The 15,802-nt window shown below is 46.0% G+C and overlaps 1 protein-coding gene across 1 annotated transcript in view; it reads right to left on the minus strand.

The window, feature by feature from the left end:
• Positions 1-10,090: 10,090 nt before the first annotated feature.
• The window catches only part of LOC122551908 (cyclic nucleotide-binding domain-containing protein 2-like), a 64,509-nt gene continuing 58,797 nt past the window's right edge, over positions 10,091-15,802 (minus strand). Inside the window, 2 exon segments of the mRNA XM_087988597.1 lie at positions 10,091-11,150; positions 12,945-13,108. Of these exon segments, the coding sequence (XP_087844723.1) occupies positions 10,808-11,150; positions 12,945-13,108 (507 nt within the window). The 3' untranslated portion in view covers positions 10,091-10,807.

The following is a 15,802-nucleotide window of genomic DNA, read 5'->3' on the forward strand; positions in this document are numbered from 1 at the left end:
TTTCTAGTGTTTAAACCTTTTCCAATGCACTGACCTATTGGTAATCCTGATAGCATTTCCTTCAATTAGCTTTTAACCTTAATTTCCTCCTCTCATTGTTTTCCTTTCTCTCTGAGTGTCACGGAATACCTTCTTAAATGTTTTTATTGCATATCAACCTACTTACATTTTAGTTTATTACCCACTCCATTTTAACCAACTCTGTTTTCATGTTTTGTAATTGTCTTTATTTAAATTTTAAGGCACTAGTTTCAGACCCCACCCTAAAACTGAACGTGAAATTCTTATCCTGTGCTGGGAGCGTACTTTAATATGAGGCGATTAATTAATCCTATCTCAATACAAGTTCTAGAACATTACTAGTTTCAGATGATATTGGTTTATAAACCTGGCCTGAAATGTTGTATGATCTAATCCTCATGTCAACATTTGCCAATTTGATTTGCCCAATTTATATATAGAGAGAGATTAAAATTACCATGGTTATTGCAGCACCTTCCTTGCAAGCACTCATCATTTCTTGTTCGATATGCTGTCCAATAGTCCAGCGCCCGCTAGACGTCATATTGAAAATTTCCACCAATGATTTCTATTCTTCGCTGTTTCTTACATTCGAAAACAAGATCATTTCTCACAACTGCACTGAACCCACCTTTGATAAACTGAGCTACGACACCTCGTTTTCCTTTCGTCCTTCTGAAATGCCAAGCACCCTTGGATACATAGTTCCCAGGCTCAGGCCACTCACAACAACCTCTCCCTTAACCCTCTCATTGAGCCAATGGGCTAACTGGCATCGGGTGAATAAAGCCAACGAGTGGCTCAAAGGGTGGAATGTTGTTCAGTTCATGGGGGCCACAAGTATCAGTACTGGGGTAGAGGGAGCTGTTCTGCTGGGACAGGCTTCACTGGAACTACACTGGTACCACTGTCCTGGAAAGTCAAATAACCAGGGGAGCGGAGAGGACTTTAAACTAATTGGGAAGGTGGGGTTTGTGCAAAATGCAGGTTATGGCAAAGGTACCATATGCCCACTCTTTCATTAGAGATAGAGAAACAACTGGTAGTTGTGTAATCTGAGGGTCACCATATCTCCGGTGAAGGGAGAGGGTAAAAAGTCAGGATATTTATGATGACATCGCAGCCAACATCACTAACTCTCCATCCAAATAACTGAGCTATTGGGATTCCAAACCAAGTTGGCTCTTACCGGGTTACCAATTTTTCTTTTAACACCGGTGCAGATTTTCTTTCTAGCACCAATACTCGTTGAACTCAGGGCTTTCTTAGATCTGTCACAGTCTATCTTCATCCAACAATTACAAAATAATTCCCTTTGCTACCACAGTAGCAAAGTAGGCACTGAGCGAGTGACTATGGAAGGGTATATGGTTGGGCATGGAGGTGCTATGTGTGACCTGAGTGGTACGGGTGAGGGTGAAGGGAAATGATGTGGCATGATTCTGGTGCTTGGGGGATGTGCAAGGGGCATGAGGGGTGTGTGTGAGGGAGGTGGGGGCTTGGGAAGGTAGAGTGAATCATGTGAGGGGTGAGGCTCAGCAGATTTCGAAACCATGTTGGGGAACTGAGCTGCTGTGTAAGACAACCAAAGGGGAGCATCTCGCCAACTGACCTCTACACCTCCTCTCCTCCTGCACTCCATTGCAACTCATTTAATGCACTGGGAACCTCATGCGAACAGATGAGGAGAGCATTGGGCGTTGCACAAGTGGGTCAGCTGTATGTTTTGGAAGGCGCATAAGTGCACAGGTTGGGATTTCCTGAGGACAGGAACATCCAGGCCTCTGCCATGATTGATCATGACGAGGTTCCATGATTTACTCCAGGGTAACCAACGCCCACCTCGCCAGGGTTACCCACATTCCAAGAGAGAATAAAAGAAGTGTCTCAGAACCTCTTTGTGGTCCCACACTCTTCAAAATTGCGGTGTTTCATTACAATTTTTCTCGCCAAAATGAACCACACCGCACTTCTCTCTGCTACCTTCCAATCTGCCAAACGTCTGGAGTTTTCACCGGTTCCCCGGAAGTCTGCTTACTGACCTCCTCCCCAGTGACAGTGTGCCAAGGCTTCGAAACTCTGCCCTTTGCACCCATTCCTTGGTTATCGATGTGAACAGGAATTTGGATCTAAGCAGCAGTTCTCATGATCGCCGGACATGCCAAAGTGTTTTATAGCTAACAAAATACTTTTTTTGTTCGTTTTAATGTAGATTGGCTGCAGCCAATTTGCACACAGTCTAGCTCCACAGACTGCAATGTGATAACCTCTAGATCAGAGGTTTTTGAGATATTGAGTGAGAGATCAATATTGGTTAGAATACCCAACAGAGGACCCCCGAGCTCTCCTTTTACAGGAATCTAAGCAGATGGGTGGGGCCTGGATTAACGCCTCAGCTGAAACGACAGCACCTCCAGCTGTGCAGCACTCCATCCATGGGACTGTTAACTGTGACTTTCAGTGGTTGAGCTCCAGAGTGGGACTTGAAGCCAGAAGCGTGTGACATTACAGGCGGAAATGCTACACACGGGGTATATGAAAAACAAGCGGCTGAATCACCCCTGACCATTGACTTCCCTCCAGTATATGAAAGCAATAATTTCCCATCCAGTGCTACCTCTCTGTTCCTTACACAATGTCATAAGCAAGCAGCCATATGTGATCTTATGTCGCACACCTGGAATGTAGTTTGTCTTTAAGAGACACACTCATGGTATCATCGCCAGGTCATGGGATGTGACCTGATGGTGTAATGGCTTCCATCTCCTATCTGGATTAGAGTGGTGCTCCACTCTGATCTCCAGCATCTGCAGTCCTCACTTTCTCCATCTCCATTCTGACTGAATATCCTTCCAAAATTACACACTGTGGGAGCTGTCATAAACTTTAATTGACTCTTTCAGTACTTTGTAACGCACAGCTAGTTCCTGTGTTATGGGAGCTAGCCAAGTACCATCTCATTAGGTAAGACGAGGGTAGAAGCCTGTCCCTACATCTCTGACAGGTCATGGGGGCAGTGTGGTGTCCAATTATAGAGAAACAACCCCAGTGATCACAACACTGTCCCCACAATCCACTTAGCAAACAAGTCTATTAGTGGTAAACATCCATCCCTTTGTATTGATAATGGTTAACATTTAATTAACCTCTTGTACTGTTTGTTGTACACAACCCTGCAATGTTTACAGGGAAAACCATTAAACTATGTGGTGTTGTTGCCCTCTAGTGCCCACCATTGATAATTGCAACCTATGCTGACATAGATTCCCTACAGTGTGGAAACAGGCCCTTCGGCCCAACAAATCTACCCTGACCCTCCAAAGAATATCCCACCCAGACCCATTCCCCTACCCTATTACTTTACATCCCCCATGACTAATGTACCGAACCTACACAGCCCTGAATACTACGGGCAATTTAGCATGGCCAATCCACCTGACCTGCACATTTTTGGACTGTGGGAGGAAAACGGAGCACCCGGAGGAAACCCATGCAGACACGGGGGGAATGTGCAAACTCCACACAGACAGTCACTCAAGGTTGGAATCGAACCTGGGACCCTGGTGCTGTGAGGCTGCAGTGCTAACCACTGAGCCACCGTGCCACCCTGTGATGAAGTTCAGTTCCATTCCCATTCCTGCTTCCAATTATAACTCTCAAGTGCATGGATGTTTCCCGGAGAAAAATCAACTTTGGAATGGATTTAACTATGATTGAAGAGAGCAACGAGTATTGGACGGTTCTACAATTATTTTTAAAGACCTTTTCTTTTGAACCCAATTTCCTTTCCAGAATGATGCTTTCCCTTTTGTAATTTCCTTTGATGTGCTGACATTAGAACTGTCACAGGATGCTCTGTTTAAAGTGGCAGTTGCCACAGCAATGACCAGAGTGAAATATATATTTTTCCTTTTCAAAAATACACTGAGACAATTGAATGTAGTCACTCAGAGGAATGGAACTTGTATAATACCAAAATGAAAATAGATATGGTGTAAAGATTTTCATCTTACATGCATTGGGACAGGAGCAAGAAAACCAAAGCTCATTTGGTATTCTTGCAATTCTGTCCTGATGAGTGCAAGAAGAAACTCTTCACACTGTGTCTCTTTCCTCAGCATCACTAAAGTCAAAACTATTTTGTTCGTTTGCTAAATGCGACTATCAACAGCTTTGCTTTTGCTGCTATTTTGGGAAGTCACGTGGAAGAGTGTGCAGTGAGTAAACTTCAGTTCCTGTTGCAACAGCAGATTCTTGACTCTCAGAGAAAACCACGTGGCTTCTGCATTGTTAGCTTTGGTTGTCTTTATTCACAGGGGATTCCTCACGTGGTGCCACTGTTTAGGAAAGCTGGTAAGGAAAAGCCAGGGAACTATAGAGCAGTGAGCCTGACATCGGTGGTGGGCAAGTTGTTGGAAGGAATCTTGAGGGGCAGGATTTACACATATTTGGAAAGGCAAGGACTGATTAGGGATAGTCAGCATGGCTTTGTGTGTGGGAAATCATGTCTCAGTAACTTAATTGAGTTTTTTGAAGAAGTAGCAAAGAGAATTGATGTTGGCAGAGTGGTGGACTTGATCTATATGGACTTCAGTAAGGCATTTGACAAGGTTCCTCATGAGAGACTGGTGAGCAAAGTTAGATCTCATGGAATAAAGGGAGAGCTAGCCATCTGGCTACAGAACTGGCTTGTAGGTAGCCAGAGGGTGGTGGTGGAGGGTTTTTTTCAGACTGGAGGCCTGTGACTGGTGGAGTGCCACAAGGACGGTACTGGGTCCACTACTTTTCATCATTTACATAAATGACTTGGATGTGAGCATAAGAGGTACAGTTAGTAAGTTTGCAGATGACATCAAAATTGGAGGTGTAGTGGACAGCGAAGAAGGTTACCTCAGATTACAACAGGATCTTGACCAGATGGTCCAATGGGCAGAGAAGTGGCAGATGGAGTTCAATTCAGATAAATGCGAGGTTCTGTATTTTGGAAAAGCAAATCTTAGCAGGACTGAGACACTTCATGGTAAGGTCCTAGGGAGTGTTGCTGAACAAAGAGACCTTGGAGTGCAGGTTCATAGCTCCTTGAAAGTGGAGTCGCAGGTAGATAAGATAATGAAGAAGGCGTTTGGTATGCTTTCCTTTATTGGTCAGAGTATTGAGTACAGGAGTTGGGAGGTCATGTTGCGGCTGTACAGGCCATTTTTTAGGCCACTATTAGAATGCTATGTACAATTCTGGTCTCCTTCCTGTGGGAAAGATGTTGTGAAACTTGAAAGGGTTCAGAAAAGATTTACAAGGATGTTGCCAGGGTTGGAGGGTTTGAGCTACAGGGAGAGGCTGAACAGGCTGGGGCTGTTTTCCCTGTAGCGTCGGAGGCTGAGGGGTGACCTTACAGAAGTTTATAGCATCATTAGGGACATGGATAGGGTGAGTAGACAAGGTCTTATCCCTGATTTGAGGGAATCCAGAACGAGAGGGCATAGGTTTAAGGTGGGAGTGGAAATATTTAAAAGGGAGCCCTTTTCACACAGAGGGTGGTACGTGTATGGAATGAGCTGCCAGAGGAAGTGGTGGAGGCTGGTACACTTACAACATTTAAAAGGCATCTGGATGGGTATATGATTAGGATGGTTTTGGAGGGATATGGGCCAGGTGCTGGCAGTTGGGACTAGATTAATTTAGAATATCTGCTCGGCATGGACGAGTTAGACCGAAGGGCCTGATTCTGTGCTGTCCATCACTATGACCCTATATCAGCTCCTGTTTCCTCCTCTTACCTTTTGTCTCCACCACAGGTTCAGCAATAATTTTCATAATGCGCCTGCCCCTTAGGAGTTGGGACAGCATGTTAAGGTTGGGCAGGATGTCACTGAGGCCTGGTCTGGAATACTGTGTCCAGTTCTGGTCGCCCTGTTATAGGAAGGATATTATTTAGCTGGAGAGGGTTCAGAAAAGGTTTACCAGGATGTTGGCAGGAGTGGAAGTTTTGAGTTATAAAGAAAGGCTGGATAGACTGGGACACTTTTTCCACTGGAGTGTAGCAGGTTGACCTTATAGAGGTTTATAAAATCATGAGGGATATAGATAGGGTGGGGGACTTCGAGATTGGGGGCATATTTTTAAGGGGATAGGAGAAGTTTAAAGAAGGCACGAGGGGCAACTTTATTTATACAGAGAGTGGTTCATGTGTGGAATGAACTGCCAGAGGAAGTGATGGACATGGGTAGAGTTATAATGTTTAAAAGGCATTTAGATAGGTACATGAATAGGAAAGGTTTGGAGGGACAGGGGCCAAATACAGGCAGGCGGGACTGGTTGAGTTTGGGATGTTTGGTCAGCATGGACTGGATGGACCAAAGGGTCTGTTTCCGTGCTGTATGACTATGTCAATTGGAAATCCAATTGTCTGATTTGGTTTGCCAGTCAAAACCACCTCTTCCCTTTTTTTAAATTTTGTTATCAGGCAATGTGTTCCAACAGCCTTTAATTCCAGGACACTCCATGCTGAAGTCATTATGACACGGATGAGGACCATTCGGCCCAATGAGTTGAAACTAACTCTCTTGGGATTAGTCCAGTCAGAGTCACTCGTCCAGTCTATCCTCATAACCCCGCAACTTTTATTGTTCCCTCGCGTCCAATCCAACTTGCTTTTGAAATCACCAAGTCCACCCTGGTACAAAATGAGCCCCAGGTCGCTGCCATTCGCTGCATTTCTTCCTCACATTCCGCCCTCACTCCACCCCCTGCGAGCCAGAGTCAGCACCTTCGGGCGAAGAGAGGAGGCCACCGGGGTATGAGTTCGAGTGACCACAGTGCAGACAAGAGCAGGCTTTCAGCTCTGAAGCGGCACTGCGTTGCTCTCGCTCTCAATGCTCCGTTTCGTGGATTAGGTCATCGAGCTCCCTTGACAGAGGGGCCTGTTTCTGTGGTTGCCAAAACAATAGCAGCATCTGTGGAAAACAGAGTGCGAGCTAACTCCGCAATTGTTGGCTGTCCGAATCAAACAGACAATGTTTCAGCTCACACAGAGCCTCGTTAAAGGACGTGACTGTGTGATTATGCTGGAATATACCCGGGGTCTGGGTGGGTCAGGGGGCCCATTAAAGGTGCAAGGGAGTTGCAGGTCACAGAGACACACACACACACACACACAGAGTGAAGCGATTGGGAGAAACTGAGACAGGCAGAGTTTGACGTGAGGGTGTGCAAGATAACCTGAGGAAAACAAATCTGAATATATTCTCAAGGCTGTAAAGAGTTCTGAGCATCCAGCTACATAAGTCATTCAAAGATAGTGGAAAGCTACAAAAACAAACTCTTAAGGTGCTGTTGCAAAATTTACTTTTATACCAATAACTGGAATATTAATTTGTGCTACATCTGTAATGAGCTTTTATAGAGGTTTATCAAATCATGAGGGACATGCATCGGGTGAATACCAAGATCTTTTCCCTCGGGTGGGAGAGTCCAAAACTGGAGGGCGTAGGTTTAAGGTGAGAGGGGAAAGATATAAAAGAGACCTAAGCGGTAACATTTTCAGGCAGAGGGTGGTACATGTATGGAATGAGCTGCCAGAGGAAGTGGTGGAGGCTGGTACAATTACAACATTTAAAAGGCATCTGGATGGGTATATGAATAGGAAGGGTTTGGAGGGATATGGGCCAAGTGCTGGCAAATGAGACTCGATCCATTTGGGATATCTGGTCAGCATGGACAAGTTGGACCGAAGGGTCTGTTTCTGTGCTGTACATTTCTGTGACTCTATGACACTGCACCTCGAATCTTTCCTTGCAGAGGAATGATATATAAAACTGATATAAGAAGCCAACACATTAAAATGATCAGGACAGGTTCCATCAATCTGGCTAACATTTCCTTACATCCAGACAGTTGAAAGGTGAGAAAATATTAATGATGGTTGAAAGCATGTATGTTCCCTGTAAAATGGAGATTGTTTTCGATATTTTGGAAGTAATCTCAAAGTGCAGGCTCAGCTGCCCAAATGGAAAGGCTGGGAGACGAGCTGTTCCAGAATAGATATATCCAGCAAATGGCTGCTAAATGGATAGCTGGGTATTAGTTGCTATGGATAGGCGATCCCCTGTGGTATGAGATTGTGGATGGTCTGGGAGATGATGAGTTATCTCCAAGTGCTGCCGCTGTGACATTGACCACCTCAACCTTTTCACCCCCCTCACCCACACCAACTTCTCATCCTTGCAACGCACAGCCCTCCACTCCCTCCGTTCCAACCCCAGCCTCCATCAAACCAGTAGAGAAGGGGGGCACAGTGGTAGTTTGGCACACCAACTTCGACACCATTGAAGCCAAGACCAACTTGCAGACACCTCCTCCTACGCCCCCTTGACCACGACCTCATCTTCCATCACTAAACCATCACCCAAACCATCCACAGCCTCATCACCTCAGGGGATCTCCCACCAACAGCCTCCAACCTCAGTCCCGGAACCCCACACCGTCAGGTTCTACCTCCTACCTAAAATTCACAAACCTGGCTGCCCCGGTCAACTTATCGTCTCAGCTTGCTCCTGCCCCACCAAACCTCTCTCTGCATACCTTGACACCATCCTGTCCTGGAACTCCCCACATACGTTCGGGACACCACTCATGCCCTCCACCTCCATGACTTTCGTTTCCTGGCCCCCAACACCTTATCTTCACCATGGACATCCAGCTGCTGTACACACCCATCCACCATGATGGAGGGCTCCAAGCCCTCCATTTCTTCCTCTCCTGCCGACCCAACCAGTACCCTTCCACTGACACTCTCATTCGTTTGGCTGAACTGGTCTTCACTCTCAACAACTTCTCCTTCGAATCCCCCCACTTCCTCCAGATAAAAGGGGTAGCCAGGGCACCTCCATGGGCCCCAGCTCTGCCTATCTCTTTGTCAGGTACGTGGAGCAGTCCATCTTCCGCAGCCTCCTATTTCAAGGGCCGCAATTTCCCCTCCCACATGGTTATGATGCCCTCCAGTGCATCTCCTTCACTCCCACACCGCCACCTTTGAACCCCACCCCTCCAACTGCAACAAGGACAGAAGCCCCTGGTCCTCACCCACCACCCCACCAATCTCTGGATACAGCACATTGTCCTCCGCCATTTCTGCCACATACAGTCAGACCCACCACCAGAGATAGACTTCCCTCCCCATCCTTATTAGCCTTCCGCAGAGACCATTCCCTCCACGACTCCCTTGTTAGGTCCACGCCCTCCACCAACCCATCCTCCACTCCCAGCACCTTCCCTTGCCACCATCTAAGGTCTAGAACTTGTGCCCACCTCTCCCCCCTCACTTCTATCCAAGGCCCCAAAGGATCCTTCCACATCTGGCAGAAATTATCTGCACATCCTCATCTATTGTGTCTGTTGCTCTCGATGGGGTCTCCTCTACACTGGGGAATCAGGATGCCAATTCGAGGAACATTTCCGGCTACATCTCTGGGACACACCCACCTCCCTATGGCCAACCACTTCAACTCCCCCTCCCATTCCGCTAAGAACATACAAGCCCTGGGCCTCCTCCATCATGAAATCCAAGCCACCTGACGCCTGGAGGATGAACGCCTCATCTCCTGCCTTGGGACCCTCCAACCACACGGCATCAACATCGACTTAACCAGTTTCTTCATCTTCCCTCCCACTTCAACCCAGATCCAACCCTCCAACTCAGCACCGTTCTCTTGACCTGTCCTACCTGTCTATCTTCTTTCCCACGTGTCCGCTCTACCCTGCTCTCCGACCTATCACCAACTCTTCACAGCTACCTTCCCCCCCCGGCTTCACCCCACCCTCTTATTTATCTCTCACTCCGCCTTCCCCCTCCCCTACCTTCTTGATGAAACTCTTTAGCCCGAAACATCGATTCTCCTGCTCCTCAGATGCTGCCTGACCTGCTGTGCTTTTCCGGCACCACACGTTTCAACTATAATTGTAGCAGGGTAATTAAGCAACAAAACCACACTACACTGTTCCAACATGTTGGACACAATGTCGGTAGCACATTGCATTTTTATCACATTGAGTCTTTGTCACATCGGGTCTTTATTGCATCAAGTCCTTCTTACATCGAGATTTTACCACATCCAATCTTTGTTGCATTGAATCGTTACCATATTGAGTCTCTTTCACATTGGTCTTTATCGCATTGAGCCTCCATTACTTTGACTCTTTATCACATTAAATATCACATCAATATTTAAAATATTGAGTCTTTATCAAACTGAGTCTTCAACACATGGAGTTTTGAACACATCGGGTCACATTGAGTCTTCTTCATTTTGGGTCTTCATCACATTGAGTATCACATCGACTTTTAAAACATTGGGTCGCCATCACATTGGGTCTTTATTATTTTTAAGTCTTTTCCACATCAATAACATTGTGACTTTGTCAGAACTCCATCAGACAGAGGTTTATCACACTGAGTCTCTATCACGTTGGGTTTTGGTAGCATTGGGTTGGCACGGCATTCTATTTTCGTGACACTGTGCTTTTATGACAATCAGTCTTTCATAAAGTCCCTAACGGGAAGAGATGAAATCTCACTTCATGTGGTGTTGGTCAGCGAGGAGGGAATGAACAATATAAATGATCCAAGTATGGGAAAGAACAAAATGGGACAGGGCAACTGGTTGGACAATTATCTGTGGAAATTGGTGCAATGCGGAAATAGAAACATAAACGAAATGGTTGGAAATCTATTAGGCCATCAGATTGAGATGCTTGACTGTTAAAGGGCAGCAAAGGCAGGGCTTGGGTGTGCTCAGTACAGCAGATTGGCTATACTGGATGGAAGCTTTGCAATTCCGTGAATGAGTTGGAGGTCCAGCTTTGGCATTGGGGTGCTACCATCTTCCCTTGTTCTGATAACGGGGGCAACATAATAGGACGGCTTTGAGAAAAGCATATTCCGATTGCTGGAGATTTCCGGAAGGTTCAGGATGCCGGTCTTGTCAATCTCGTATAAGTCCTCCCCTCGGCCAGACTCTGCTACCTGGCCTGAAGGCGAGAAGCGCTGAGGCTTGCAGGTGAGTTTGGAGATCATATTCCTTTTAAAGATTTTCCAGTAATTATTTTTGATGAAGAGGTCACAGAGCTCATCATCACTTTAAAACAAGAGAGAGAGAAACAGCTGTTATTGACCATGACAGAGGACATAGAGCTACAATGTCACTAACTGGTGTTAGATAAGGCAATGGTTCTGAAAGGGTAAAGGTTAAAGGTTGCATTAAGCTCCACCCAATCTGATAATGTCATAAGCATTTGGGTGGGCAAAGGCTAAGTATCTTAGGATGCTATAAGATGAGGGCAATTCCTGTTGGGTAAAGGCCTCTATCCAATAAATCTGAGTAACAGTGTCTAACTCACTCATGTAACTTGCACCGAATTACCATCTGAGAATCGTACTGCCAAACACAAGCTGGTACCATTAACATCACAGCACAGTCAAGAACACAGAGTATGACGTCCTTGTACGTGTACTTGTTAAAAGAGGACTGCTGTGTTGAATCCCTTCATCCTCACAAGGGGGAATGGTGTAAATCCGGAATTCCTGCCAGCAAAATGCTGTAAACAATGACATAGGATTTGCACGACAGCCCCATGTGTTTCTGCTCCAGTCACGTTGCTTGCATCCATCTTCACTTGACCCTGTCGACCCTAAGGCCTTCTCGAAAAGCAGAATGCTGCCGATGCTGAAGATCTGAAATAAAATCAGAAAATGCTGCAAACGCTCAGGACAGTCTGACAGCCTCTGTGGAGAGAGAAACCAGGTTCATCTTTCATCTGAACTGGAAAGCATTAGAGATGTTTTCAGCGAATAAACTTTGTCTCCCTATTCTGCTTCCTTCTCTTTGCATGATTTAAAAAACATTTTTTTCTCCTTTCAGTCAGCTGCGAACATACTTTGGCATATGTTTTGTATTTTCTTTCCCCATCCCCATTCTCTTTGACCCCGTAGGAATGAGTCTATCAGCCCCCAATAACCTTCTTTCATCCTCAGCCTCTGTATTCTCATCTCCAACTTTATCCAGTTCTGATAAGGTTACAAATCTTACCTTCTCTCCCATGATTGCAGACTGACTTGACAAGTATTTCCAACACATTTTCTGGTTTTAGTCCAGTTCCTTCCTCCCTGGAATGCTTCCCCTTAAAGACATATTTGCTATCCTCCTCAATCCCTCCCAAAGGTAACAATGATCACGTTCCAAACACTCTCCATGCAAAGACATTTCTCCCACATTCACTCCTGAATTTATTATGTGACTGCATTACATCCACAAACGCCAGTTTTGGTCTCAATGGTAAGTGGTCAACCATCAATTTTCCGCAACTTTGAAAATGTCAGATTTAGCAGTTCTTTTCATAGAATCATAGAGATGTACAGCATGGAAACAGACCCTTCGGTCCAACCTGTCCATGCCGACCAGATATCCCAACCCAATCTAGTCCCACCTGCCAGCACACGGCCCATATCCCTCCAAACCCCTCCCATTCATATTGTTGGACAAAGACTGGCTCTGGAACTAAGGCAGGGAAATGGAGTTGGGACAGATCTACGATGGTCTTGCTGAAGGCTGCAGCAGGCTAAAGGACCTGAAGAATATCCTCCCATTCCCACATTTTCCTTAACTTAATGGAGTGAGATCTATGTCCAATTTCTATCAAAGGGAGAGAGAGAGTGAGAGAAGACGAACCCTTGTGTCCAAGAGCTAAACAGTGGAACCACACTTGGCTTTACACAGCCTGAAGTGGCAAGCTCAGGATTTGGTGTTTGCCATCTGGGCACTCGGGTGTGTTTGGGTTCTGTTGTGTCAAGCCATTCCATGATGTAGCCGCAAAGAGCACACACATCCACTGACACGTTTGTGATCAGCCTCAGTGTTCGGGGTGTGACTCACCTCGGATAGACAGACTGCAGCTTCCTCACTTTTTGCAGGGTTTCCTGGTCCATCAGTGCTGCAAAGGTCTGCATGTCGATCCGAACAATCGTTGTGCCTTGGCTCTTGATGCTGAAGACTCTCTTATCCTTGAGGTTATTGGCCACAAAGTATTGCCGCAGCCCCTGTACACAGACTCAAAGCTGTTACAACACTCCCAGACAACTGGATTCTCAATCACATATACTGGAGGACCATGAAGCTCAATATTTATAGAGTCATAGAGATGTACAGCATGGAAACAGACCCTTCGGCCCAACCCGTCCATGCCGACCAGATATTCCAACCCAATCTAGTCCCACCTGCCAGCACCCGGCCCATATCCCTCCAAACCCTTCCCATTCATATACCCATCCAAATGCCTTTTAAATGTTGCAATTGTACCAGCCTCCACCATTTCCTCTGACAGCTCATTCCATACACGTACCAACCTCTGCGGGAAAAAGTTGCCCCTTAGGTCTCTGTTATATCTTTCCCCTCTCACCCTAAACCTATGCCCTCTAGTTCTGGACTCCCCGACCCCAGGGAAAAGACTTTGCCTATTTACCTTATTCATGACCCTCATGACTTTGTGAACCTCTATAAGGTCACCCCTCAACCACCGACGCTCCAGAGAAAACAGCCCCAGCCTGTTCAGCCTCTCCCTATAGCTCAAATCCTCCAACCCTGGCAACATCTTTGTAAATTCTTTCTGAACCCTTTGATGTTTCACAACATCTTTCCGATAGGAAGGAGACCAGAACTGCATGCAATATTCCAACAGTGGCCTAACCAATGTCCTGTACAGCCACAACATGACCTCCCAACTCCTGTACTCAATACTCTGACCAATAAAGGAAAGCATACCAAATGCCGTCTGCACTATTCTATCTAACTGTAACTCCACTTTCAAAGAACTATGAACCTGCATTCCAAGGTCTCTTTGTTCAGCAAGGCTCCCGAGGACCTTACCATTAAGTGTATAAGTCTTGCTAAGATTTGGTTTCCCAAAATGCAGCACCTCGCATTTACCTGAATTAAACCCCATCTGTCACTCCTCAGCCCATTGGCCCATCTGGTCAAGACCCTTCCAATTTCTCCAACTCAACATTACACCATTAGTCATCGAGGTCTTCCCACATTGGCTGAGGTTACCACAAAGAAATCTCCTTCTCAACCTCTCTCTCACACCTGAAGTTAGAGACCCTCAGATTATACAGTCATAGAGTCATACAGCATGGAAACAGACTCTTTGGCTCAACTCATTTATGCCGACCAGGTTTCCTAAATTGAACTAGGCCCATTTTTCTGTGTTTGGCCCATATCACTCTAAACATTTTCTATCCATGTACCTGTCCAAATGTCTTTTAAATGTTGTAATTGCACCCAACTCTATCACTTCTTCTGGCAGCTCATTCCATACATGCACCACCATCCGTGTGAGAAAGTTGCCCCTTGGGTCCCTTTTAAATCTTTGCCCTCTCGCCTTAAACCCACACCCTCTAGTTTTGAACTCTGCCACTCCAGGGAAAAGACCATCACCTCTTTAATGAGAGAGCCGCCCCACGGTCTGGCATGACTATGGCAACATTCCTAGCACAGAAAAAGGCTCTTCGGCCCATTGAGTCTGAGCCGACCCGAAAACAAGTATCTAACTATGTTAATCCCATTTTCCAGCCACTACCCCCATAGACCTGTGTGCCTTGACGTCCAAGTGCACATCTGAATACTTCTTCAATGCTATGTTAAATTCATTCATGAGAGAATGCCAAAGAATCAATATCTCAAACAAAGCCCTGAGCAGAAAGTGGCCGAACTTGGATAATGATGAGGCTACCTCATGTCATGACCCATGGTCTGACACATTTACCTCAGTAAGAAGCTGTACAGTTTTTCAAAGCGGGGGAGGTACATCTTGTGAGATGTGTCCTTCTGGGTTGCTTCAGCATTGGGCAGCTGGAGCACCGTGCGCACTCCTGGTTTCTTTATCCATGGAGGAATATTCTTGTTTTGGAGGCAGTACTAAGGCTGTCCATGAGGCTGATTCCTGAGTTGAAGGTCTTAGGAAGAAAGGTTGAGGGGGTTCAATTTGAGTTGAGAAGAACAAGAGGTGACCAAAATGATATGAATGAGATTCTGAGGGTGGCTGCTGAAAGGAAATCTCCAGTAGGGGGGCGCTGTTTAAAAAAAGGCCTCTTACTTAAAATGGAGATGAGGTTTGTTAGTGCATCGGTCGTTGAGTGTATTTAAGGCTCAGGCAGACAGGTTTTGATGGATAGAACCTACAAGGGTAATGGGGAGGGGAGCAGGCAGGAAAGTGGAGTCCTATCAGATCAGCCAATGGTAGAGCAGGGTCAGTGGGCAGAATGGCCGACCTCTACTTCCATTTGTTTTAATCTAATGCCTCATGGACCTTCCACATGGCTCTTGTCAGTTTAGAAGTTAGCAGGTTCAAGCCCCACTCTCACCAATGTCTGGACTGACACTTCCAGAACAACATTCAGATGAAACACTGTTATCATCCCAAGCTTATCTGTTCTGGTGTTTCACATAGAATCACAGAATCCCTACATTGTGGAAGTAGGCCATTCAGCCCATAGGCAGTCAGTCCAAAAAGACAAACCATGATTTCCTCCAATAACCTAACCAACGTTCAAGTCCAAATGAGTGTAGTTCATTCTGAACACCCCTTTGAGAAGGCGAGAAAGCTACTCCTTTGTATCACTCTGACAAAGACATAGTCAGTCCAGTTGACACTCAGATGTCCTCCTGACTATCAATGGGAGAGTTCTATCAAAACTGGGGAGAGATACCTCACAGAGTAGTCAAGCAACAACCTG

Source organism: Chiloscyllium plagiosum, unplaced genomic scaffold (assembly GCF_037043375.1).
Source record: "Chiloscyllium plagiosum isolate Xiang-an unplaced genomic scaffold, Cpla_swu_hap1 HiC_scaffold_7, whole genome shotgun sequence".
Classification (NCBI taxonomy): domain Eukaryota; kingdom Metazoa; phylum Chordata; class Chondrichthyes; order Orectolobiformes; family Hemiscylliidae; genus Chiloscyllium; species Chiloscyllium plagiosum.